The 27457-nt window shown below is 34.9% G+C and overlaps 1 protein-coding gene across 2 annotated transcripts in view; it reads left to right on the forward strand.

Annotated features, from left to right (window-relative positions):
- Positions 1 to 20242, forward strand: part of LOC124540574 (dual specificity tyrosine-phosphorylation-regulated kinase 2) — a 163906-nt gene extending 143664 nt beyond the window's left edge. The window contains exons 2-8 of one of the 2 annotated variants that reach the window (XM_047118258.1): positions 11211 to 11367; positions 11889 to 12074; positions 14820 to 14922; positions 15609 to 15738; positions 18719 to 18806; positions 19254 to 19402; positions 19997 to 20242. In XM_047118258.1, the coding sequence (XP_046974214.1) occupies positions 11211 to 11367; positions 11889 to 12074; positions 14820 to 14922; positions 15609 to 15738; positions 18719 to 18806; positions 19254 to 19372 (783 nt within the window). In that variant the 3' untranslated portion in view covers positions 19373 to 19402; positions 19997 to 20242. Of the gene's footprint in view, positions 1 to 11210; positions 11368 to 11888; positions 12075 to 14819; positions 14923 to 15608; positions 15796 to 18718; positions 18807 to 19253; positions 19403 to 19996 lie in introns of those variants that run through there. The other variant, XR_006967147.1, reaches the window with a different exon arrangement.
- The last annotated feature ends 7215 nt before the right edge of the window (positions 20243 to 27457 follow it).

Raw genomic sequence — 27457 nt, forward strand, 5'->3', positions numbered from 1 at the left:
CACTGAGATGGTTGACAGCTGACGGTTGCCAAGGGTTGTTTATATAGAAAAAGCAAAGAATTGAGGAACGTCCGACTTCGCCGCGTTTCTTAATGTACATGATGGAAGAAGATCGCCCACAATCTCCAACGTTCCCTTCGTTATATATTTTAATTATTTAGATTTCATAACAACAATAGTTATACAACAAACGACAACAACAACAGCCTGTAAATTCCCACTGCTGGGCTAAAGGCCTCCTCTCCCTTTAAGGAGAAGGTTTGGAACATATTCCACCACGCTGTTCCAATGCGGGTTGATGGAATGCACATGTGGCAGAATTTCTATGAAATTTGTGACATGCAGGTTTCCTCATGATGTTTTCCTTCACCGCTGAGCACAAGATGAATTATAAAGACAAATTAAGCACATGAAACAGCGGTGCTTGCCTGGGTTTGAACCCGCAATCATCGGTTAAGATGCACGCGTTCTAACCACTGGGCCATCTCGACAATAGTTATATTACAACTTTAAACAGAATGCGGCATTATCAAATGGAAAAGTACGACGAACGTAAATAACCACTTTAGATACTATTTAAAAAGTAACACATAACTGCGTTATATTACCAAACATATGTCATTCTAATTCTCTAGGAATTTTGAAAAAAAAATTGCTCTACTAGATTTTTCGAAATATTTTATATTCGGAGAGAAGACTAATCGCCCTTTCGTAGTAATTAAAACCGGGTCGGACGGAACGAATATTTCACTACATTTTTTTTTTAAAAAAAAAACATGATCCTCAAAACATTCTTGGAATATCAAAAGTGTTATTCATACGTTCGAAAATGTATCATTTCGTATGTATTATTCTTAAATCTAATGACACGGATCTCATGCCGTCTTAATTACAAAACGTATCGTTACAGCTTCGTAACGGGGTCGCAGCCCACATCCGTCGCTGACATTACCGACACAATATTACGTATAAAAAAATTACGTTACACTTTAAACAAAATCAGACACTATTGTCTAATCGTGTCCTAGTGTACGAAGTGTTATTCGATTGTACGATTTTTCCGCGATCGTTTTTCATTGAAGGTTACATAGTGTTTGCCGTTTCGGTTTTGATTTTCGTGACCTAGTTCTAAGTGTAAATAAGATCGCGACGGTCGAATTAGCGCCGGGAATCCGTGGAGAGACAGCGCTGTGGGAAATGAACGACATTGTCTATCGTTTGTTTTGTTCAATCGCAAAACAGCTGTGACGTGACGACACGGTTAAGATAAACACGGCGCTGTCAATTAACAAGAGTTTATATCGTGCGATTGATACAGATTGTTCCTGCAACGCATATTTTTTATCACGTCCTATTTGAGATAGAATTTATGGAATTTTCAAAAGAAAAGAAGGATTGAAAATTCGGCTGCTTATGTATGTTATTACAGTACTAACGCGTCTGGATCGTTAGGCAATTTATTAAAACAATTGTACATTTTATGACATATACTTACTCGACTGCTTTATCAAACTTAACTGAATTGAAACAACTTGAATTCCAAAGGAACGCTATACTACCTACCTAGTTATAATCCGCACCTGCGCTCACATTTTTGGTGTTTGAATACTTTGCAATATATATTATAACTTAGTCAATGATGTACTCCATTATACTTTTATGTATATTTAGCATCGTAGCTTTAATTCTAAAAGGGAGAGAGAAAATTAATTATTCGTAACAATTTAGTTAAAATTTTTACAATTTAAAAATCCTGAAATATTTTACGTAGTGATCAAATTACCATAATAATAACTAAGTCTTTTCGTCGTTAGCTTGCGTTTATCGCGGAGTTAATTAATTCATATTCAGATTAGCATAACAATCGAGTCGGATGAATAATAAATTTCGCTGTTGAAAGTAATAGCTAAAATCACTTTGTTATTAATTAATAACAAGCCGCGACGGAACTGCGGATGGATTATTTAACTAGAAAACGTCTAAGTACACATTAGGAACACACCTCTACATTACGACACTAATGAGGTATACTAAAAAGCAAAATATTGATAACTAGCGGCCCGTCCCGGCTTCACACCATTTATAATTTTCTGTTGCTTTTCTCCGACATGTTTAACAATTGTCGTTCTATTGTAACTTATTTACACAAAAACCTGAATAAATTATATATAATTTAAGTATATTTAAACCTTCCTTATGAATACTTCTGTCTATTATTGAAAACCGCATGAAAATCCGTTCAGTAGTTTTGAAGTTTAGCGCGAACATGCTGACAGACAGTCTGGGCGACTTTGTTTATTATAGTTCTTTATCCGCGAATATAAAAAAATTTGCTCTTCAGTTTTAATTTTCATAGATTGGATATTTAACCTATAGGATTTTTTGATATATCAAAAGTAATTTTCTATGAATAAATTAATCAAATACAATCTCCGTTTAACATATAACGGACAAAAAAATCAGCGATTTAAAATTAATTAAGTTCCGAAATGATTATTCGATTTTCGAAATTTGAATAACGTGTCTTGATTGGTTAAAGTATTGTCAATCATATTGACTGTTAATTGTTCCGAGAATTATAATGTTATTTAGTATAACGATGTTTTGTTTAATATCCGTCCTGTCTTCGTGACATTGACGAAATAATTTCTTCTCTTCAACCACTATAACAACCTCAAAGAGAAGAGATTGCCTCTTTATAAAAGGGGAGGATATTATAAAAACCTAGACGCAATTCCTTGACGTAAGTAACATAATCGTAAAAAAGTAAGTCGTGTTATGTATCAGGCGACTGTATTTTGTTACTTTACTAATTATAAGTAAATGAATTGTCTAACAATTTAACATGTTTCTGCTAAGGAGTTCTCTCACATTTGTTACCTGAAAATCAGGTATAACCCAAGCGAATAAAAAATGAAGATCGATCTCGTGCTATCTCGTTCGCACACTGTTTGCATCTTTGTTGTAACTTCGCGTTTGAAAATTCGACGAACATGTGTTAATTACTCTTAGTTTGCATTTCAAGCTCGTTAATTGCTGTCGTTACTGTTAAATGATTTAACGTGAAAGGGTTAAATTTTGCAAAGTGACGAAAGATAAATTAATAAAATTATCTGAGAGAAACATTTGATCTGGTAGACGAACAAAAAGTTATAATGAACTTATTTTATTATCTTCCATAACCTTATTTATGATATATGAATTTTTTTTTGCTGACCGTACTTACATTTCTAAATCTTTTCTCTTAGATATGCGTTATGTATACCAACATCCTAAGCTGATATCTGTATAAGAATACGCGAAGATTAAAACAAGGACTTGCTTTTCAAGATGAAAAAAGAACCATGATTAAATGGAAGTTGAATGAAATTCTGCCATCGGTATTATTGAAATTGCATTATGGATTAAGCTCCAAACCTTATCTTTCAAAAGGAGTGGCGTTAGCCCAGCCGTGGGACTTTTAACAGGCTATCATTTTGCTAAAATAAAACTAAACACAGAGTTTATATTTTTAAGAAACGTAATAATGTCATGTCTTATTTAACATTAAAATGTCATGGATTATAAATTCGCGAAATTAAAACGTTAGCAATTTATTAAATTCGCTCCGGATTCCGAGCGGGATATCGCGTAAGGTGTTTCGGAAAACTTTAATGTATATTACGCGCCTACGCGAAACACATCTGTTTGTGTTGTAACAAGATCATGTTCCACTGAATTATGCTTAATAAAATCAATAGGTATTATAGATAATAAATGGTTTGATTGTTAATCTATAGTAATTGAAATACGAATGTAACTGTTGTGTGTTCTCTTTAAGCTTAAATCGCTCAACCGATTTTGATGGAATTTGACATGGAGCTAGTTTGAGTCCCGTGGAAGGACATGGGCTAACTTAGTAAATTTACTCATTGAGGGGTATAATTGGTGTGCTACGGTAACGTTTTACAAATTCGTGCAGTTAAAGCCGCAGGTTTAGCTAGTAATTAGAGAAAATTGTATTGATCATAAAAGTTATTGATTTTTCTTCTCAGTATAATCACTATTATATGTAAGGTGTTCCTTGCCAAATATCTAAAGTTTATTATTACAGGTATAATATTATTTTCAATCGCACGAGTATCGCATAGCATTCAGTGTACGATGAAAACGTGTCAACGAATCATCAAGGAAAATTTTACTTTTCTTTAATACAATTCGCAAGAGATTGATTTTCTTCGAATTTAATTTACACACATGAGTGCTGATATGGACCAGTTGATAGATAACGTGTATTTTTATCAAAGATTAAGTGTTCCAATAAGATTTATTACTAGTAAACATTGTAATACAGATGTGTCATATAAAATTATCTAAATATTATGATTATCTATGCTCATATAATAAAGATGTATAATTTATTTGTATGTATGCAGCTATCATTCTCCGGAATTACAGATCCAGTTCTATTTTTTTTTAATCTGATAAGAATACATTGTTTATGAGAGTTATAGTATACATCATATAAACATAATTTATGTTAAATTATAAATTAACGTAGTCGTAGTTTTATCTGAAAACTCGAAAATAAATACCTCTTAAAACAGTACTTTAAAAGAGTATACTGATTTCAAAGTATGTACAATTATTTATTTTATTTTATGGTAACAAACAATGAGATGACAATTATGGCATAATCATATACAATATTACATACATATTCTCGAATTCTTATACAATTTAGATTAACAGATTTCATCCATTCTTAAAAAACAAAAGGTAATATGTTTTATACTAAATATATGTACGCTAGATCGTAACATCAAAGAGAAGGCAAGTTCGCCACTTGCGTTTTAAAAACATTTTAAAAGATAATTTATGAAATACATATTAAATAGGTTATTATATCCAGTAGTTTATTCGAACGACGTCATGATCATAAAGCCAGTAGATTACTAAGGCTCTTATCCTATAGGAATAATCGCTCTTAATAGTTATTTTACTGGTAATTAAATAGCTTAGAAGTGACTTACGCATTATTAAAAATAATAATATCGATAATTATTATATTACACTAGCGACCCGCCCCGGCTTCGCACGGTTGCAATTCTGATACTAAATATACCACAGAATTTGTTTATTTGCAACATAAAATTATAAACTTCTAAAATTATCAGTGTTTTTACTACATTGTCCATGTATTTATACAAAAACCTTCCTCTTGAATCACTCTATCTATTAAAAAAATTGCATCAATATCCGTTGTGTAGTTTTAAAGATTTAACCATACAAAGGGACATAGGGACAGAGACAGCGACTTTGTTTTATACTTTGTAGTGTATATGTTCCAAGATTATGTTTAGGATGTCTCGGAATTTCTCCAAGGCTTACATTAGGGATTTTCATATTCAGTTCTAATTGTGGTGAAATTTATGGGTCCCGCCGTAAAACGCCGTATTCATTGTTTTGTGTGAAGTGTGTTACGCTATTCCAAAAATTAAATGATTTATTTCACCGTTTACACGTAAAGCTATATATTATTTTCCTGAACATACATATATAGCTAATTGATTTTATTCTGTTATAACAATACAACCGCTTTCAATAACCCATCTATCTTTAGTTAGATAGAAGATAGAGTTTTATCCGTTATCTTAGATGGTTAAATGTTATGAATTTTTCATACTTATGAGACACTTTTAGTTTTCGTTAATTTCACATTAAAATTATTTAAATTTAATTGTGAACAATTTAATCAATAAAAAAGTGTAACTTCTCATGTTATTGTTGGTTGATTGGTTCAGAACAATCAAAATGTTTTGGAATGTTTTACATTCCGATATTTTCTTTGGATTCTAAGAAAATAAAAATGAATTGAATAATACTTGCTATTATTTCAATTGCGATCTTTGAGATTCATCTCGGTTTTCATCTTTATTCGTGGGAGACCAATTCCTAATACATTTAGTAATCTGTAATTGTATTTGGAAGTAATTGCCTCATTACCTTAAGTTTTTTTTTTTATACGCTGACACAATAGATCTGTCGAAATGTACTCGGTCTATAAGTTCTGAGAAGCGAGACGTCAATCATTCGGATAAGTTTTTACACACCTTGCCAAGTATAAGAGATCACACGAACGCATGTTTCCTGGTACCTGATTCATAAAAAAATGCTTGTTTCATATCCACATACATTGGATATGATTTTTTCCTTGTTTGATAAAACAAAATTCGTTAATGAGATATATATAGTATATTGAGTTCCAGGTAGCTTTTATATATGTTCTGTATCTCTTTCTAATTTAATACATTAACAGCCTGTAAATTCCCACTGCTGGGCTTAAGGCCTCCACTCCTTTTGAGGAGAAGGTTTGTAACATATTCCACCACGCTGTTCCAATGCGGGTTGGTGGAATACACATGTGGCAGAATTTCTATGAAATGCACAAAATCACATGCAGGTTTCCTCACGATGTTTACCTTCACCGCTGAGCACGAGATGAATTATAAAGACAAATTAAGCACATGAATCAGCGGTGCTTGCCTGGGATTGAACCCGCAATCATCGGTTAAGATGCACGCGTTCTAACCACTGGGCCATCTTGCCATTTCTAATTTAATGTTGTATTATATTGAATAGGTTTGAAGAATGATTTATCTTTAAAAAATATGATATATAGACTAGAACATACGAATTTGTCTTTAGAATTACGTTATAAAAGTTTCGTCGGTAAACGTAAGTGGGCAATTATTCATTTTTATTTTATTTACTTCATCGAAAGTATATTCGTTAGAATTTTCGTGTTCTAGAATGTATACAATATTTTGTATATAATTTACGATAACCTTGGGAGCTAGGATGTTATGTCTGTTGTGCCTGGTACACTGGCTCAATCACACAACAATACTGAGTAGGCATGGTGGTAGAATATATGGTGAGTGGTATTTATTTGGACGAGCTCGTACAAAGCCCTACCACCAAGTAATAACGCTTCAGTTTTCTAAGATTATAAAAAACATTAATAGCACGTCGTACATGTATTGTCTACGATCACCCTTGGCCCCGTGCCAGACCTGGCGCTTCTCAGAAAACGCGAATTCGGAACATATTATATATTAATGTCGCTAACAATTTTCTAAGGAACTTGCAGTCGTTCCTGGGTTCGAATAATTATATGTCACAGTTCGTTGACTCGTATACAAAATTTTGGTTGTTTTCACGGTTCAGTAAGTTTCTAGTTTAGTTCCGTTCTAGAATTCTAGAATTTATGGCCTGGATTCCAGACGTCGATCACTTGTAACGTTAATTGATTTTTCTTATCGTTGCCACTTATTTGTGTACTTTATTGTCTTCAAAAAGATTCAATAAAAAGGAGGTCTTATAGCCATTAGGATTGCACTGTCGGTATTTTTTAGTACGATTTGTTAGTATAGTGTATCGATAAAGGCAGATGTCGAGGTACTAGGTGCTAACACCAGGTAGGATGCAAGGTAGACTTACGTGCCTCAGAGGGTACTTAAATCCGTTGGTCCTGCATCTGGACTATTTTTAGTCATAACCGATTTGCTGTCCTTCAGTTTTGCAACTGTTTGTGTGTACGCACAAACTTGTGCACTGTATATATGTTCTAAGTATTTGGTTGGTCTTCCTTAACATTGGCTGCCATTGTCGAAATCAGTCAGGCTCTCATCATCATCTGTATTACTGAATATAACCCTAAAAATTAAACGTTTGTTTTGTTTGGATGGATGGATCGTCAAGCTCAAGCTTGGATTAAAGAGTGAAGCTCTAGATATTGTAACTTGGTGGTAAGTCACTTGGTGGTAGGAATTTCTGTAAGCCCACCTAGCTATTAAACTTCTTACAGCACCCTTAGTATATCGGTGGTGGTGACCACTTACCATACGTGACTCATTTGCGCGTCTGTCTATCAATACCATCAAATTTATTATGATTTACAGATTTTTTGCCTCACGGATGATATATTCACAATAACTCACGTGTTTATCTTGAAATCTTGGCATTGGGAAGCGTGATATAGTTTGTTATCGCTATTTCTACGTCGACGTTAATTTGACGAGTGATTTGTTCTATTGGAGTCTTATTTATGTTTATCATTTCCATTAACCGGAACTATACGTACAAGGTTCCTGTATTGTTTTGAAATTTGGCGCTATTCCAAGATGTAAATTATGTTTTATTTTTCTAATACGGATAAAAAAGTTATGTATATTCTTTTTTCAAAATGACGTGAGACAGCCGAGATGGCTCAGTTGTTAGAACGTATTAATCCGAATCGATGATTGCGGGTTCAAACCCTGGAGAATACTTTTCACGTGCTGAATGTATTATTAGGAAACCTGCCTCATTGCATTGAATACAGAGTATATTTATCAACGCGTATTCAAATAGGCCTGAACCGTGATACTTTTACAGACTGTTCCTTAACTTACTACATTAAAGGAAATAATATTTATTATTAATGAACAAGACTAAAAGAAGTTTCATACTTCAAGGTGATTCCTTAAATAGCCTTGCTCTATAACTATGATGTTATAAGTATTAATCTATGCGTATGACATCCACGGCCATAAATTATGGCTAACTATAGTACTAACAGCAATACCGTTTAAGATTAACAAGCAAGCACAATAGGCTATAATAAACGCCTCGTGCCACCGTGCGTCAATAGGCGCATGCGCATGTTACGTTGTTTAATCGGAAACTGTTATGCTTAACTGATTCCAAGACCTGGTAATTGGTTTACCATTGTTGCCGTAACAGAAATCTAAAGCTTCGAGGATTTGATCGAATTATAATTGATTTGGATATATTATTTTAAGGGAGGGGGGGATTTCTTTTTAAGTTAGTGGTTTTAGCTCTTTTGTAGATATGATATATATCTACAAAGAAGACGATGTGGGCAAAATATAATGATTGATAAGTATTTACTTGGTGACAGGGCTTGGTGCAAGCCCGACTGGGTAGGTACCACCCACTCATCAGATATTCTACCGCTAAACAACAATACGCAGTATTGTTGTGTTCCGGTTTGAAGGGTGAGTGAGCCAGTGTAACTACAGGCACAAGGGACATAGCATCTTAGTTCCCAAGGTTGGTGACGCATTGATGATGTAAGGAATATTTCTTACAGTGTCATTGTCTATGGGCGATGATGACCACTTACCATCAGATGGCTCCTATGCTCGTCCGCCAACCTATTCCATAAAATAAAAAATAAAAATAAATAAATAAAGAATAGTTAAAATGTGAGAACGTAAGAAACGAACGAACATACTGTACAATTAATAATATTAGTTATATTGTAGCAACAAAATATCCTATTAATCCTACTAATATTATACATAAAGGCGAATGTTTGAGAGGATGGATAAAAGTATATTTGTTACTCTTTCACGAAAAAACTACTGAACTGATTTGGATGAAAGTTTACAGTAATATAGGTTATACCTACATCAGAATAACACATAGAATACAATTGGACGACCTCCATGGTCGAGTGGTGTGTACACCGGTTTTCATGGGTACGCCACTCTGAGGTCCCGGGTTCGATTCCCGGCCGAGTCGACGTAGATTACCATTAGTTTTCTATGTTGTCTTGGGTCTGGGTGTTTGTGGTACCATCGTTACTTCTGATTTTCCATAACACAAGTGCTTCAGCTACTTACATTGGGATCAGAGTAATGTATGTAATGTTGTCTCATATTTGTAAAAAAAAATATATGTAATGATTATAATTATGTAATTTAGTCATAATATATCGATACATACCAAGTAGCCGAAGCCGGGGTGGTTCTTTATATAAATACGTTTTATTTGAATTCAATGAAATAAATTCAAGTATTTTATGCAAAGTCTCGTTGTTTATTATAATTGCAACTAAGTTTTGGCGAACGTGCCTTCTGTCGTTTTAGTATTTCTGGTTACGATACATACATACTTTGGTCTTTCAAAACCGCAACAAAACAAGTTTAATTGAAAACAAAACGTTCTAAATCGGGTAACATCGATGTAAATAATATCCAAGAAATCAGCCAACGAAAATATAACGATCCAAAACGGATCGCGCATTGCATATTTAAACATCTTCAGAAAGTTTTCTTCGGAATTGACTATTATCATACATTTTTCTCCGTAATTGATTGTATCGAAATGCATTTTGATTTGCTTTTGAAATGTTTGTTTTCTATAATAAAATTCCACAGAATTTTTTAACTTGGTCGTCTCATAAATTTGAATCGTTGGTAAAGTAGGCATATTATTCAATATATGATTATGCAAACGATAAAAAATCGTGCTTTTAAAACTCTTTGACATCGATACAGGATAAATTACATACATATATAATTGTAATTAACTATCATGACTATATTTTTAAATTTTAAAATGGCTTACTACTGAGTGTCTTGCCGATTCTTCTCGGTAGAATCTACTTTCCGAACCGGTGGTAGCTTCACTTAATATAGTTGTTAAATGACCATTTAAAAGCCTACTTGGATAAGGTATATTTTGATTTTGATTGTATCCAAAACGGATATTAACCATCCTTAAACATGACAATACTTCATAAATATTGGGAATTAAGATGCTATGTAACTAGTAGCTGTCTCAATTTTTGACGGTGAAATATTCTCGTCTATGTCTAGGTAGACAGGCCTTACCACAAAGTTTTACATAGACTTCTCTATATTTAATGCAAGCATTCCAAACATAATATTTCAACATAGACTTAGTTAATTATACAGTTAGTTAGCATACACAAAGTTAACGAGTTGTGTTTCCTTTTGTAATTATACACTGTTTTCACCATTGATGTGTATATGTCGGTTTTGTTGGACACATTTTATTTATTAAAGAGTCGAAAGATCTTAATTTATTTGGCTTATATTTTTATTTTCAAATAAAGGTCTTTCAAATAGCGATGGAATCCACATCCTCATATTATCATTGAGGATTCTTGGTAGGAGGTTGATTGCCTATTTTTTTTTCGACGATTAGGTAGGCAATCCTTTTTACCGAGTATCCAATATTTTTAAAACCTTTCAAACTAATCAATTTATATAACAAAATTTAGTTAAAGCCTCCGCTCACATTGCCATCAGCTATTCAATTTTTCAAAAAAATTCAGATATTGATGAATATCTAAAATGTGGATTGAGTTCAAATATATGTTCCATATTAATATGTTTCCGTTTATATTCTTCCAGGTGATTGATTTCGGCAGTTCATGCTACGAACACCAGCGTGTCTACACATACATACAGTCGAGGTTCTACCGCGCTCCCGAGGTCATGATGGGCGCTAAGTACGGCATGCCAATCGACATGTGGTCGCTTGGGTGTATATTGGCGGAACTACTCACAGGTTCGTTGAATGAGAAATAAAACTAAATTATACTTGAAATACTTCGTTAATTATTATATTTTTACCAATTTTGTAAATTTTTGTTAATAATTATAATACTATGCTGAAATTCTTCAAGCAACTATCAAAAACAATCAAATAAATGTACACAAAGTAATATTTATTTAATGTCCTAAGCCCAGATAACGCGGTTATTATCGTATGTTAACCAAGAGCCAGAGGTTTTATTCTAAATCTGATGGCCATTGAGGCTCTACATGAATAATGTTTTTGTACTAACATTATACTGTAAATTAACCAGTTTCGAAATATATTCTGTCAAATTTACAATTTAAAATAAAAGTAATTACAAGTCATCATGTAACATCTTACGTTTCCACTTTCCAGGAAAACCATTTTTACAGTATGCATGTCTTTCTGCGGTTGTCACCACCAAACATGGAGTTGTTACTTTATCACCCAAAAATCTTTCAGCCCTGATAATACCTGATGTATAATCAGAAACTCGTATATGTTTCCAGGTTTCCCCTTATTGCCCGGCGAGGATGAGGCCGATCAAATGGCGTGCATCATAGAATTACTCGGAATGCCTCCCCAGAGGCTCATAGAACAGGGCAAACGCTCGAAAAACTTCATAAGTAGCAAAGGACTGCCGCGGTACTGTACGGCGTCCACGCTCGCCGACGGAACTACGGTCCTCAGTGGTGGTGAGTTGGAATTATTGGATATAAATCATACACATAGATTATTGAAATTGTTAAAATTGCCTTGAATAAAGAAATCAATCAATAGTATTAATTATTGAATCAATTGATTTTCTTTGTGTTAGGGCTTTGTGTGAGCCGGTCTTCGTAAACACCCATTAATCATTCTACCACCAAGCAGTTATGCTTTGTATTGTTGTGTTTCGGTTTGAAGGTTGAGAGACAGTGTTACTTCAGGCATAAGAGACATAACATCTTAGATAAAATCTCGTACGGCGCCAATGTCCAATAACCATATTTTCGAAGATTACGTGTTCAAACCTCGATAAGTACTACTGCCTTTTTATAGAATATTGAATTTGCAATTAACATCTGTTCTATATTTCACAAATTCAACCATTTTATATTGATGGTAGGGCTTTGTGCAAGCCCGCCTGGGTAGGTAGCACGCACTTATCAGATATTCTATCGCTAAACAACAGTACGCAGTATTGTTGTGTTCCGGTTTGAAGGGTGTGAGAGCCAGTGTAACTACAGGCACAAGGGAAATAGCATCATAGTTCCCAAGGTTGGTGGCGCATTGACGATGTAGGGAATAGTTAATATTTCTTACAGCGTCATTGTCTATGGGTAATGGTGACCACCATCAGGTGGCCCATATGCTTGTCCGCCAACCTATTCCACAAAAAAAAAATTAAAATAAATAATGCGGTGGAATAAACTTCGAATCTTTTCGGTAAATGTAGTGGAGACCTATGCAGACCAATGGGATCACGTAGCTTAACTTGTTATTTGTAGATAAAAGAGTAAATAACATAACCCAAATGGTACACGATGATTTATTGTATACGGTTACGGAAATCAGCTTTGATCTTACGTTTCATTATAACTGAAATATTAATAGAATGCGTCAGGGATAGGTTCTACAACTTTTAATCATGGACTTGAAATATTAACACCTCGTCACGTCTAATCACGTCTATTTATATCTGAACTGTCACGCTGTGATTTCTTCAGCTTGTATACAAAATCCAAGATTGCAACGGGCAAATCGAATGAGTCACGAATACCAAACCCACGGCGAAATTATTGAAGAGTTTTCTTTAAATTCCAAATGTTTTACTAACTATCGTCATTTTAAATAATAACAGTGACTGTGAGTGCCGTGTCTGTCCAATGCATGACTCATGCTTTTATCAGACGGAAAGGAATTTATACAGCGTGTTTTTTTTGTGTAGGAAAGGGTTGCGAGTCCCGTCGGTACTTCATTTCTTACCCCCTGTCTTGTTTGCGCTGCAGTCGCCCTAAAACATGTAACGTAATGGAGAGTACAATAATCAATTTCGCAATGTTACGAAGGGGCTGTGATTCGATAACAATTCGTGTAATATCGTGTAATATCGTGTAAACGTGAAACGTCACGTCGAATAGATTAAATTTTGTTTATGATTGTTAGTTTACCGTAAATTTGAATCTATTTTCAGTTTACTGAATCATTTATAGTGCACTTTTCAAATATTGTTACGTCTTTAAGTTATTACGTCACGAATTTATAACGCGTTTAACGCCTTCAAGACGATATATAAATCAAAAAACTATACTTGAATATAGTTACCGGATAATAGATATTTACTTTCAATATGTTATGGAATAAGTTTGCTTGTCTTTTAAAAAGATTTCTCTTGGCACGCCAAAGAAAGATAAAATAATTGAGACGGATAATTAAGAGTTAGACATGTCAACTTTAGTTGATGATCTGTAAGGAGATATTTAGTATAGTTACTTAAAATCAATTTTCATGATAGGTTATTTGATGACTGTAGAATTTGATGATCGATTTTATAGCATCTTAACGAATTCTGCTAATTATTTATGTCTTCAATACCAGACGTTATGTGGGCGAGCTCGGAAAACACCATGTAATTGATCACAATTTGGAACAAATCCAATTGTACCGGTTTTTGTCTTCTTACGCTGTTTTTATTGAGGATATCATAACAAACACTTATTTAATTTATAAGATATTCTCAAATTACGTTTCTGTATATTTCAAGTCTGGTATATCTGTTTTTTCTTAACTCTACATCAGATTGCGTAACTGATTGGACACATGTAATTCGGTTTTTAAACAATTATTATATACTACATTTTAAAATCGATTTTAGGGATAAAATAATTTTTTTTTTTTCTTAAAGCATTTGTAACACTTATAGCATCCAACCCGTGTATTCTCCGAATTTAAAACGTCATTTATATTTGGTTAAGCGCCAACGAATATGTAATGCTTTGAATAATCACAACATGTAATACTATTGAGTTTCTTCGAGGGCTTGTTTTTTGAAGATTAATCGATTTAATTCGGAGGTGTCCGATTACTTTAAGATGTTAGTACTTTCGGTCGTTTTCAATTACGCTGCGTTTGAACATTTACAGACGGTTTGAGATCAAGAAAATATTTTTAAAACTTCGAACCGTATTCATAATATTTACCAAAGCGAGGATATAGTATGTGTCATTGTGTGCATGTACCCGGCTATTGGTTACCATGTATACTTAGCTGTTTTAATTTTTTTCTCACTCCTGGTAATTTAGTATTAATTCCAAAATTAATTTAATAAACCAAGTAGGGTAACAAAACTGTTTTTTTTTTTTATGAATTTATTATATAAAGGATATCTTATTATTGTAGTTTATCGTGTATCGAATCGTATTGGTTTTTTTATTAAAAATGATTTTAATATTTTTCAGGCATGTCGAGAAGAGGCAAGCCACGAGGTCTCCCGGGCTCCAAGAGCTTCGTAACGGCACTCAAGGGCTGCCAGGACAAATACTTCATCGACTTTATAAGACGGTGAGCCGAATGATACTCTACATCAATTGTTGCTAATTTATTGTTGAATCGTATTATTCAATTTGATATTGTTGGCTCGGCATGACAACGACACGACATTTATTCTCTTACCTTGTATACCTGAAAATGTGTCACTTAGCGTTTCATTATTAATTGTGATTTATTTATTTTTAATACTAAATAGTTTTTCTCTTTTGAGGGGGATAAAACACGGGCCACAGCCAAGCGCTAAGGAGTGTTTAAATTAAAAACGTGGACGATAAATTTGATATGATATATATTTTCGAGTGATATGGCCGGTGTGAAGAATTATGGCTTTCTGGAGCATGTGGCGTTTAAGTGTTGGCATTTGTAAGGTGCTCAGACTGTTTGCCAGAGATTTAGGTACGATAGCTGTCGGTGAAAGGATTATTAGGACCATGTGCACTGTTTGTGCTTTCCATTGAGTTTTTTTATTATGTATTATTATGGATTGCATCTGAATATAACTCACTCCATTTCAATTTGTAATACATTTTAATAGTGAATGTACTAATATTGCTACTGTAATGTTTACTTTTATTTTCAAATTTAAAATTTAATATTATTGTTCAATTTAATTGCATGAATTGATAACAATAGTATAAAAGAGAGTCGCAGTTATAATATATTTTTTTACTATATATGAAATCGTCGCATAATTCCAGATGCCTGGAGTGGGAGCCCGAGAAGCGGCTGACGCCGGTGCAGGCGCTGCGGCACGCGTGGCTGCGCCGGCGCCTGCCGCGGCCGCCGCACGACGAGGAGCCCGCGCCCGCGCCCCCCGCCCCCGCCAACGTTAGTATCGCGCACCACGTCAAACGCCTCGCGCAGACCAAGTGCAATGACAAATAGGTTTGTTTGAGTTCGCTTCTTACCGCGTGATGCTTGTGGTCATACTCGCTGCTATTCTGACAGGCAGTGGCGTAGCTATCGTAGGGCCAAATGCAGTGCACCAGGGCCCCGGAGTTCAGGGGGCCCTCTAAATTAAACCTTAAGCTTCTGAAGCTAGAAAATCACTACACTGCGCACAAGATTTCTTATTTGGTATCTATATTTTTAAAGGGTAATTATTAGTTAAAGAGTGATGGGAAAGAAGGGGTGAGGGCCCGATTCTCTTTCTATGCACCGGGGCCCTTCCTCATCTAGCTACGCCACTGCTGACAGGTAGACTACCTATAGTTGACGGAGGGTGTGCTTGTAGGTTCGGTTTGACTTGCAAGCGGTTTTGCATTCTAAAGACTTGATGATCAGTTTCCGTATATTAACGCACTTTTGCTTATCTAACAGAAGTTTACTTTTATATATACTCAATATGCTTTTAGCGATTTGATTTTAGTCTTGTCAGATTAAAAATAATTCGCTTTTAAAACGAACGTATATTACAATATTCAATTATAAGTAAATCAACTATCGGATTGCAAATCTATTGAATCATGAGGCGGATGTATATAAATATATTATCAAGTAGAAATATGTATATACATAACTTATTCAAAGTAAATGGCCAGTTCCTTAAATGGTTATATATGGCTTGATATTTATATTAATTAGTAATGTATATAATATATAAAATGTATTGGCACTGTCAGAAATTGGTTTCTGTTTCAAATTAGTCGAATGGAAGTTTTCTTCGCTTCTAGAATTTCGTTATAAAATTATATTTTAGTAATCTAGTATTATAAATCCAAAAATGCGGACTGTGACGTTTTCGCGACCAAATATTATGAAATTTTGCAAGCTTTAACCCCAAGGTTATACACAAGATACTTTTTATGCCTAACACTTGATAACCAATCCCTTAATCGCGAACGAAGTTAGTCCAACCAATCATGAAAAAGGTACACGTAGTTTGGATTACAGTTAAGAATATATTCATAACCTAAGCTAACATTTGACCCTCTAACATATAAAATAAACCAAATTCGAATATGGTTCAATAGCGTGCCATAGGAGAGTTTTGTGTCCAGCAGTAGAGGATAATGCGCTGATAATAAATTATGCTTAAAAATTATACTAATATGTCTATTTTTATTCAGATCTTACACATTCGTTTTATAATATACTTTTTTTTAATTATGCGGTTTAATTAATTGAATAAAGTCTTTCTTATATAAAGTATCAAATTAAAACCACAAGCATCACCAATTATTATTTATTTTTTTAAGTTATTTTATTTTATTATTATTAATTTGCAAATTATTATTATGTTTCTTATTTATGTAAGTGTTACTTAATTATTTTTAAGGAATTTATTTATTTAAAACGTAAGATTAATATGTAATATCAATGAATATTATTAGGTTATCTTAGCTCGTATGAAGTAAGTATTATTAGATCTTTTGTTGATACACAATAAACGGCATCATAATGTGTCCAGACAGATTTAGACATTTATATTTGTGTGTGAGTGTGAGAGTGGTTTGAGAATGTTAGTTGTAAAGAAAAGATGTGGCTTGATTAAATTTATATATTATATTTATTTACTTACAAAATCGGTATGGGCACATATTTGGTATTAGTTCTTAATTTTGATTTACATGTATTTTAATTGTAATATATTTTATGCAAAAGTATTCTCTCTCTCGTGCTTGGAGAAACATAGAACATGGTCTAAATTCTGCTCCATTTGCTACGAGGGCTATATACTCGTGTGTTGCAAGTATTGTTTTTATATTATACATTGGTATTGTAGAAGTAGTTGTATGTATAGCTAGCGTAGAATACATAATAAAGCCAACGCAACGCAGCAATGATTGTCGTTAGATCCGACAAACTGAAATGCCTTTGTGAAGCAAATCCATTAGATTAATTCGCACTCAATTCGCAGTCTACTTTATTATCTTGGTGTGCGTGACACTCGCCGAACGTCATACAACGTCATACTTTACAAGTGTGCGTGTTCTTGTTGACACACTATTGGACACTTCATTTTTTCGTTGCTTTCTCAGCTTTGAAAGTAGATCTAGTCATCAAAAGGTCACATGTATCGATCTCTCATATTGTCGGAAAACCAACCACTAACCAAAGCGTTTCCAAGGAGGGAATGGATTTGTGAAAAACGAAATAGGAGAATTCATAGGTATACATAAAATGCACACAAGTATACTTTCTCTCATCCCTATCTCATAAAATCGGATCCATACTCCGTGATCCAAAATATATGAGGCGTGCGACGTGAGTAGTACTGGAGTAGGTTTACGTTTAGTACACTTAGGTCCGATTTCACCAATATGAAATTAACTCGAGAGTAGGTATCCCGGTATAAAACTAATATATATATGGTATAAAAATAATTAATCTATGGGTAACTTGTATTACGTTTCACCACGTTACTCTATGTATAAGATACTCTCGCACAGTTACTCTGTGCAGTTGAACGAATGAAATGAATGAAACTATTAGCCACCCAAGTGTAATTGTCAGTTTGTGTCATTCGTACGTAATAGCGCTGTGTGATTCTTAATTTGCGTGGGTAATAGTTTGCTTGACGTACACGTCCTTGGAGCAAATAAAGAAACTTAACCTCCAAATGACAATACTAATCTCCGAATTACTCGTTTACTCGGCGATAAATGGCGGTATAAGGAATTTACTCTAGGATAGTGAAATATTCTTGGGATAAACGTTGGTAAAATTTAAAACACATTTACTCTAGATTAAACACCAATTTAGTATGGGATTAAGACTTATTCTTTGTTGGTGAAATCGGACCTTAGAATAGTATAGTGTAGTGAGGGTTGTGGTGAGCGGTGTGTGACGGTGTGCGGCGTTGCAGGCGAGCGGGGCGTGCGGGGCGCGGGGCGGCTCGCTGCGCACGCCGCTGGCGCGCACTCCCGTCACCTTCAACTCGTCGCAAGTCGCCAGTGAGTACCTAGCGACCTCTCTGCTCTCGATAAGCGATATCTTGCATTGATAATATAATTAATATATAGTTTTTTTATAAATTGATAGGGTGAACCTGTTGGTAAGTGATCACCACCACCCATAGACATCCCTACATGGCTAATGTACCAACCTTGATAATTAAGGCATTGTGTCCCTTGTGCTTGCACTGGCTCACACACCTTCCAAACCGAAACACAATAGCTCTGAGTATTAACTGCTTGGCGGTAAAATACCTGATGGCTCAAATTATTGCATGGTCCAATTATTATATTATAAACAATTTAATTCAATTATTTGGAAAATATTATTAATTGAAAAATTTACAATTCAGAACAACCGTTAGCATCACTAACAGTTGAATGAAAGTAGGCAATGTCGTTCAGTCGTATGACATTAGTTTCAGTATAATTATATTAACTTCCTAGAAGCAAAATTACAAGCCGCACTATCCGAGGACAGCAGCGGCATGAGTGGGTCGGTGGGAGGCGTGGGGGGGCGCTACTGGACGGCCGGCAAGTTGCCGCACCTCCCGGCGCCTTCCTAGCGCCCGCCCTCCGTGCGTCGCCTTGCCAAGGTGAGACGCTTGCACACTATCTGACAACCAGTTGTTCCCTTAGTGCCTTATCCATTTAGCTTTACGGCTCTTTCAAGAGTTGAATCTATTACTAGTGAGTCACTAACAAATTGAGTAAACAAATGCTACGTAGCTTTGGAATTTGATCGTTATAGACCACATTCGCACTACTACTACGACAAAGTACGCTAAGTGATAGATGTATATGATAATAGTGTATAGTACGACACAACTTAGATGTCGCATCGGCAAAATTCGAAAAACCGATCACATCCGAATTGAGTACGCCATACCAAATTATCGATATTTATTTCTCATGCGAATATGATCTTTGTACAAACGTAATAACTTGTAATATCATATGACCTAATATATTCGTCAATTTGACGCGTGGATTTACATGCACTTGCTTTCTCTGACGCGTGAATCTATAGCGACGAATAGCGCGATAGGGAGCTATTTCTATTGTTTGTGTAAATCGGCAGTAATCGGTTTTATTTTCATTCCATTGCATTTTCCGATGCTACATCTAATTTGTGTCCTACTATAGTATTATGATTAGAATAATAACAGCATTATGGTTTCGTCGGGCAGGTCTCATCCCTGGAGGCTCCTCGGCGAGCTGGCGTCGTCGGCGCGCGCCTCGAGCTCGAGCGACGCAGCCTCGACCTCGAGCGCGAGCTGCGCGCCGACCGCGACTCCGACGCCTCGCTCGACGACCGCGACCACCTCGTCTGATCGCGCCCCGCGCTGGAGCGAGGTCACCTACCGCTGCGGACACACCGCCCGACTGCGCCTCGCGCCGCGCGAGACCGCCCGCCCCGCCCGAACGCGCCTCTCTTCCAGCTTCAAGGCCGGCCAGCGCGAGGCTGTCGGCCGGGCGCACGACTACCGCGCCGCAGACGCGCACGCCGCAGAATACGTTAATGTTAGGAGTTTCGCCAAACTCCGCGCGAATACGTCCGATTTGTCGTCGTCCGATAGCAGAAGTGCCATGAGTGCCAGAAGGTACAGCCTCAATCTCAGTGATATCAGCTCCGACGTGGCTGAGCCGTACCGAAGGAGCGACGGGCGTTCCTCCTGTTGGAGTCTTTCGAATCTGAGTGCATGCTCCTGTCACGACCAACGCGCTGATGTACAATCTGGCACGCACAGACCAATTAAATCAGCTGACAATATTCGAAAGCTACAAAAGGATAGCAGTCTGTCTTCTAGAGGCACGCCCCAAGCTTCCACTTGTAACTCTCACCGTCTGGGAAGTCTAAACAGTGTTATTTGCTGTCAGCCTCGAGAGAGTAAAGATCAATTCACAGCTGAAAATACCAGTATCGACGCAAGCGAGGACGACTCAAACTCAATTAGAAATAGTGTACATTGGACCAACTCTGTGGAAAATCGTGTCTGCTGTTCTGAAACATTTTTACACGGCACTGTCTTTGGTCTCAAATGCTTAAAGTAGCGCGAATATAGTGAAATATGATGCAGTCTGTGGCGGTGTGGCGATGTATCGGACGGTGTCGGGCCCGGTGTCGGGCCCGGTATCGGACTAAAGTGGTAACAGTAATGTGTAGTGTGGCAACCATCCCCGCTATTGCCTTATAAAGCGTCCTTAGTCTTTCAGTGTCGACGATGCTTTGTACAGATTAAATATACCCTACACTGCCTAGCGCCTATGACTTCGAAAAAGTTTTAGATATCGTAGACTTTATTACTTACGCTTTAAGATCGAATATTGCATTTAAAAATTTTATATTAAACGTCGTAACATTTAGTGTAAATTATTATCGGAATATGTAATGATGCAATAAGCTTTATACATCGAATGATTGGAAGTGTAATCTACAGTTATATTATAAAAGTTTCGATTCTCTGCAATCGACACAGCGCAAGAATAGACCAATCTGTGTCGTTTGAACAGAATCATGTAATTTACGTTCATAAAGGCTCATGTTCCTAAGTGTTTAATCAATATTTTGACGTTTATAACGCAATAGCGGGGCAATAAAGAACAATTTCGCTTGGCGGCGAGCGTCCAAATGAATCTAGTGCATAGAGGCAAAATTGATCTCAATAAATAAATAAAGACTACAAAACGTATATTATATACGGACATCTAGTGGAATTGTGCGAGTAACGTGTTTTACTGTTTTCTATGTATTATACATGTAACGTAAGGACGTCTGTGAGTCGATCGTGTCGATGTTAGTGCCTGCTAAGTCTTGTTTAGTGTTAGGAAACCTCGACCACTGTTTAAGGGAACTCTTTGAACATTTTACCGAAAAACGACTTGTAATTTCGAGAGTTGAATTTTTGTTCGCAGCTCAGTCACGCTTCACTTCGAACGTGCGTTGTGTGAATTCGTAGAATCTTGTCGCGTTTAACACAAGATTTTAACTGAATTTGGTTCGTTGCGTCGGAGCCACGGAGCGTTAGTGATTATAATATTTCTTTTTGAAAATTCTCTCTCGAAAACCGTAGTTTAAGCTATTATGTGTGTGACTAAATAACGATTTTCTACAACAATTATGATTTTTTCGTTTTCTAATTTTAATTTTACGATTTGACTTAAGTCTCTAATAAGTTAATCTCTCAAGTGATATAGTGTCGGTGACCTTATATTCGGAGTTCTTAAACGATCTAAGGTTAGTTAGTCGCAAGGCCTTTTTTTATGTAGTTGAGGAAACTGCGATTGATTTGGTGGATAATAGTATAAAGGATGTGATGGGTTGAAATGATTTATACAGTGGATAGAAGCGCTTAAATTCGCACACAGCTGTTACATGAAATTAAACTTTATTGCATAATATTAAAGTACATAATCACTCGGTTCATTATTAAACATATGGTTCCTTTATTGTTATTATCATCCCATTTTGCATGCACAGGATAGATGTAACTGAATGTATTGATAGCAACGTGCAATCCAATTTAGCAGCGTAACATCCCTCGGAACATCTCAGTGCAATAATTTCGACTCGTTATACGTCTCGTTTTTTTGTCTTCCTGTATTTGTAATTTTTACAAAGGCCTATATTATCTGTATAATCGACTAATGCATTTTATTTTTCACATAGTCTATAGTTTTATTATGTATGTATTTACATAAATTATATTAATTTCAATGAAATGCACATTATGAGTTTATGCGTTCGGTAATCGCGCAACTCGTGGTAAACATGGTTTATAATAATATTTTTTTAGTTATAAAAAGAAATTTGTTCACAGAATCAAATAGTGACTAAGATGAAAGGATAATAAATACTTTATTTAGTTGTAAAGAATAAATAAATTGTTTTTATTTCAATGATTATGCGCGTACCGTTTGATTTGGTAAAAAGTCGAATATATATAGAGAATTGTTTTAAATTTAATAGTTGAATGATCATTGAATTTTATTTCATTCACTGTGAACTATACTCGACAAAGCATTTTTTTTGGCTACTTGTATTAAGTTGACTGCCCTGCGTTTATTATGCTCAATAGTTTTATATCATAGCTAACACAGCCGTTTGGTGTTATTAGTTTATTTTTTTTATCCGAATAGCGGTTTAAGGTATTTAGTCAATTATTGTAAAGCTTATTTTACGATCGCTTCGTCTGGGAGGCAATCCACTACTGATCTTTTCACATGTGAAATGATATATGTGAAAGTACAGTCAGCATCGAAAGTTAATTGCATAGTTATGTGTACTTTTGTTGTATATTTTTTTTTCTGTTTGAACAGTGACATTAATATTTTTATTGACATTTTTGATGACATGTTTATTTGTAAAAGAAATGTCAATCGATATGATATGATGATTAAGTTGAATGTAATAAACAGTTAATTATATTGGTTGTTTAAAGTGTTATATATTTGAAGCTGACTGTACAGTAATTATGTAATGTGGAATTCGATATGGAATTAAAAATGTGATAGCTTATGATAATTATTGCGTTTATATCTCATTGAATAAGCTGTGAGGTTATTGTTAAATTAATTAATTATCGGTATTATAAGCGATGTGTTTGTGAAGTAACGCACAAGTGGTATGAGAATACAGGTTTGTGTATACTAATAGCTTATAGCACCTTTATCTACAGGGTGTTCACTAAAGTAAATCATTCTATCGACGCCTCACAGCCTCATAAGCTATCTGCTTGGCAATGATCAGTATTAAATCATTCACCAAGTCTCATTCAACTGCCAAGTACGTTTAATTATAAGTATAATTTGCTATATCCCAAGGTTATGTATAGCGGACCCCTAGTTACTATTATAGCTTTCGTTGAATGCTGCATTTCTCTTTATACTTAGTTTATTTGTGAAACATTGTGTTCTCATTTTGTATGTAAAGCTGGTGTTTCACGTCTTGAAACTCGTAGCGACAATGTGAATACTATACAATTTAAATAAATGAATTATATAAATATGGTAATTTGTTTTATTGTGACTAGACAACGAGCTTATAGCTGCGTCTTCGTACATTTGGAGTGAAAATGTATTATTTATGGCACAGGCCATATATCGTGCGCGTGCATCTTAACCGATGATTGCGGGTTCAAACCCAGGCAAGCACCGCTGATTCATGTGCTTAATTTGTCTTTATAATTCATCTCGTGCTCAGCGGTAAAGGAAAATATCGTGAGGAAACCTGCATGTGACAAATTTCATAGAAATTCTGCCACATGTGTATTCCACCAACCCGCATTGGAACATCGTGGTGAAATGTTCCAAAAACCTTCTCCTCAAAGGGAGAGGAGGCTTTTAACCCAGCAGTGGGAATTAACAGGCTGTTGTTGTTGTTGTATGGCACAGGCAGGACGAATGAGCCATCTGATGGAAGTGGCCAGTTCACCCAGTGGACATTGGAGCTGTAAATTAAATATTCCTTCCATCGTCAACGCGCTATCATCGGTTGAACTGATGAATGGTTGGTACCCACAATTATGGGATTGCTCAAAACCTTACCGTTAAGTACACTTTAAAATAGAGATTTTCATTTGTTGCAATTACTTACCACGAAAATGTAAACGTTTATAATAAATGACAATTTTAAACCCCTGAATGTCGTTTTCTATTCGGTTTGTAAAAACTAAAGGTGTTGACGGCAGTAGCTTTTCTTTTATATCCTTAATATTATGATAAATTGCTGACATTTATTTACTTGCACTTATTTAGTTTACTATGTAATTTTATATTTTTATTTTGTTGTGCTTGTTCCATATTTATTTAAATAACTTATAGTCATTGTTATGTACGCTAATAATACAATATTAAAATAAGTTAGAGGGCAATAATTTGTATCTAACTCTCAACAACTTAATTTACAAATAAAATTACCTTAATACGATATACAAAAAATTAAATTTCCCCTGCACACAAAGCACTGCAAAGTTGTATAGAGTAAATGAAGACTTAAATTAAATTGAAGAAATAACCAACGGATTATATTTTGTTTATTCAAATATAATGGTGTAGGGTGACCTTCATCAAAGACATCGTGGTCAGCAAATATATAGCTTGGGCATTTAAAAAAAATGTCAAAATAATGTTAAATATGAAATTAATTATCTAATAATCAGTTAATACTACATAGGAAGTTACTGCTTATAAGGCGCGCTGGAGACAATCCGTTTTTTTACTAAAACTACATCAATAATGAGTACCTCACTAGTCGCCACCATAGAGCGCTTCTCTGATAGAGTGCCGGTAACAGGTTACTCTTTCCATAAATACATCATCCTCCTGCCCTTATCCCAACATTATTTGGGGTCGGCGCAGCATGTCTTCTCCTTCCATACTTCTCTGTCAGACGTCATCTCACAAGTAGCATTCTTTCTAACCATATCCTCTTTCACACAATCCATCGTCGTCCCCTACCTCTATATCCGTCCACATCCATGCTCAAGGAAATACGCTAAATAGAATATAATATGTTTAACGGCAAACCTCGAAAATAAATGGTAGTAACGATAAGGCTCATTGATCAAACTTTGTATTTCCTGTATAGGCGTTCATTATTTTACCCGCAGGGAATAAAATGATTTTAAAGTTGAATTTTCAATTAAGTCTTTTTTTGTGTTACGAGGCGAATTTGATTCTGCGACCTTCACAACAGAAGCTGTTTCGTTTCCTTTAATGACTCAGATCAGTTTTTTTTATTTTAAAACATAAATAATTAAGCGTTCTTTTTATATCTACGTATTTTTTTATATTTTATCGCCAAACTAAAGTAGCCAGTAAGTGTATTTATCTATTCTGTTAGAAATATATAAATTTTGTAATTGTTATTAAAGCTTTAAGTGAAATATTTGAGTATATGATTATATAAAACAGTATCGAAGTAATTGTGATTAGGGCTTGTGCAAGCCAAGCAAGTGGTAACATCTTATCAGCAAACAGCAAGAAGATAGATCAGACGCAATACGAAAATTTCAACGAAATATTTAAAAGCATATGGGATTTGAAGATCCAGGACATCAGGATCGGCAGTCTTATCCAGTCACTGAATAATGACGTCAGTGACTGGGTGCGAAGGCTTCCGTTGCAGTCAACTTATATAAAAAAGAACTGCAGTATTGTCATAGTCAAATGTATAAGATTCTTTACCCAACATGTACTTTTAAATTGTAAATGAAATTATTGGGGCGCGCATACCAGTAATATAATATAAACAGCTGTGCAGAATTTACGGTAATAAATTGAGAGTTATTTTTGGCGACGAACGGCTAGACATAAATTATGTAAATAACACCATTGACAACTAAATGCTATTTTAAAGAAATTACTAATTAGTTTCGATTTCAGAATATTTGCATGAACTATACACTATAATTGTTATAAATAAAAAAAAAATAGTACTGCCAGTATGCCTAAACCCTTGAAATAAAACGATAACGTTTCCTAGTACGCCGAGATGGCGCAATGGTTAGAGCACACGACTCTTAATGGAGTATTGCGAGTTAAACTCTGAGCAGCAGTCAGGTTTTATAGGCGTAATTTGTTTTTACAATTCAAATCATGTTCAGCTTTTGAGAAATACATAGCGTTGAAAATCGGCATGTTACTGATAAAATTATTCCAGATAATATGTATTCATCCTCTCAAAACGGAGCAGCGTGGTGGAATAAGGTTAAAGCCCTACATTAAAAGATGCTTCTTCGCTCCGTAAATGTCCTACACAGTTGGTGCTATAACCAATTAGGTCTGGATAATGATATTCTAATAAACAGATATGTTATACCCATACTAAACAACAGAAAAAAGTGTGCCGCGCCGGGGACCGTTTATTTTACATTTCGTTACAAGTAAAAAGGATAGCTTGATAAAAACAATACGTAAAAGGGATAGTTCTAGATGTTTTAATTAGGCAAAAGGTACATCATAATTATGATGTATTATAACGTATTACTGGCATAATTATGATGAAAACGACTAAAGGCAAACGTCCCAATTAGGACGTTTTCTAGTCTTCACTTTTTGCGCGTTAATGACATATCTGTTTACTAGAACATCATTGGGTCTGGATTAATCCTGCGATAACATTATTTGGTATTTAGGTACTAGATACTTTGGTACTAGGCTGTTCATTTGCTGCCATTGGAACAAAAATGATTGAAAAAAAAATCAATCTATTATATTATAATTATGACACTTAAATTTATCATTCCAAAAAAAATAAGCGTAGAATGTGGAATTATTCTATCCTTATTTCGATCATTATCGTAGAAAAAGCTTTAAGGAAAGTAAACTTTAATTTTTTTACCTAAAATTAAAATTATATGTAGTAGGGATAAATATTAATATTAAAAACAAAATAAATTAAACTCGTAATATTCATACAATCAAAATGTATAATATCCTTGTATTCTATAGCGTTTTTTATTTCATCAAAATTTAACTTCAAATACATTTTACACTATCTACAAATGAAACATAATAATTAACGTTTGACTAAAGAAATTTTGCTTACACAATTATTATTTAAAACGTTTATCTTTTGGTTGCAACAGTCCTCAATCCTCCGTCCTCTCACTTAATACTTCGTGAGCGAGGAGCTTCACACTTCAGTC

Source organism: Vanessa cardui, chromosome 25, assembly GCF_905220365.1.
Source record: "Vanessa cardui chromosome 25, ilVanCard2.1, whole genome shotgun sequence".
NCBI lineage: Eukaryota > Metazoa > Arthropoda > Insecta > Lepidoptera > Nymphalidae > Vanessa > Vanessa cardui.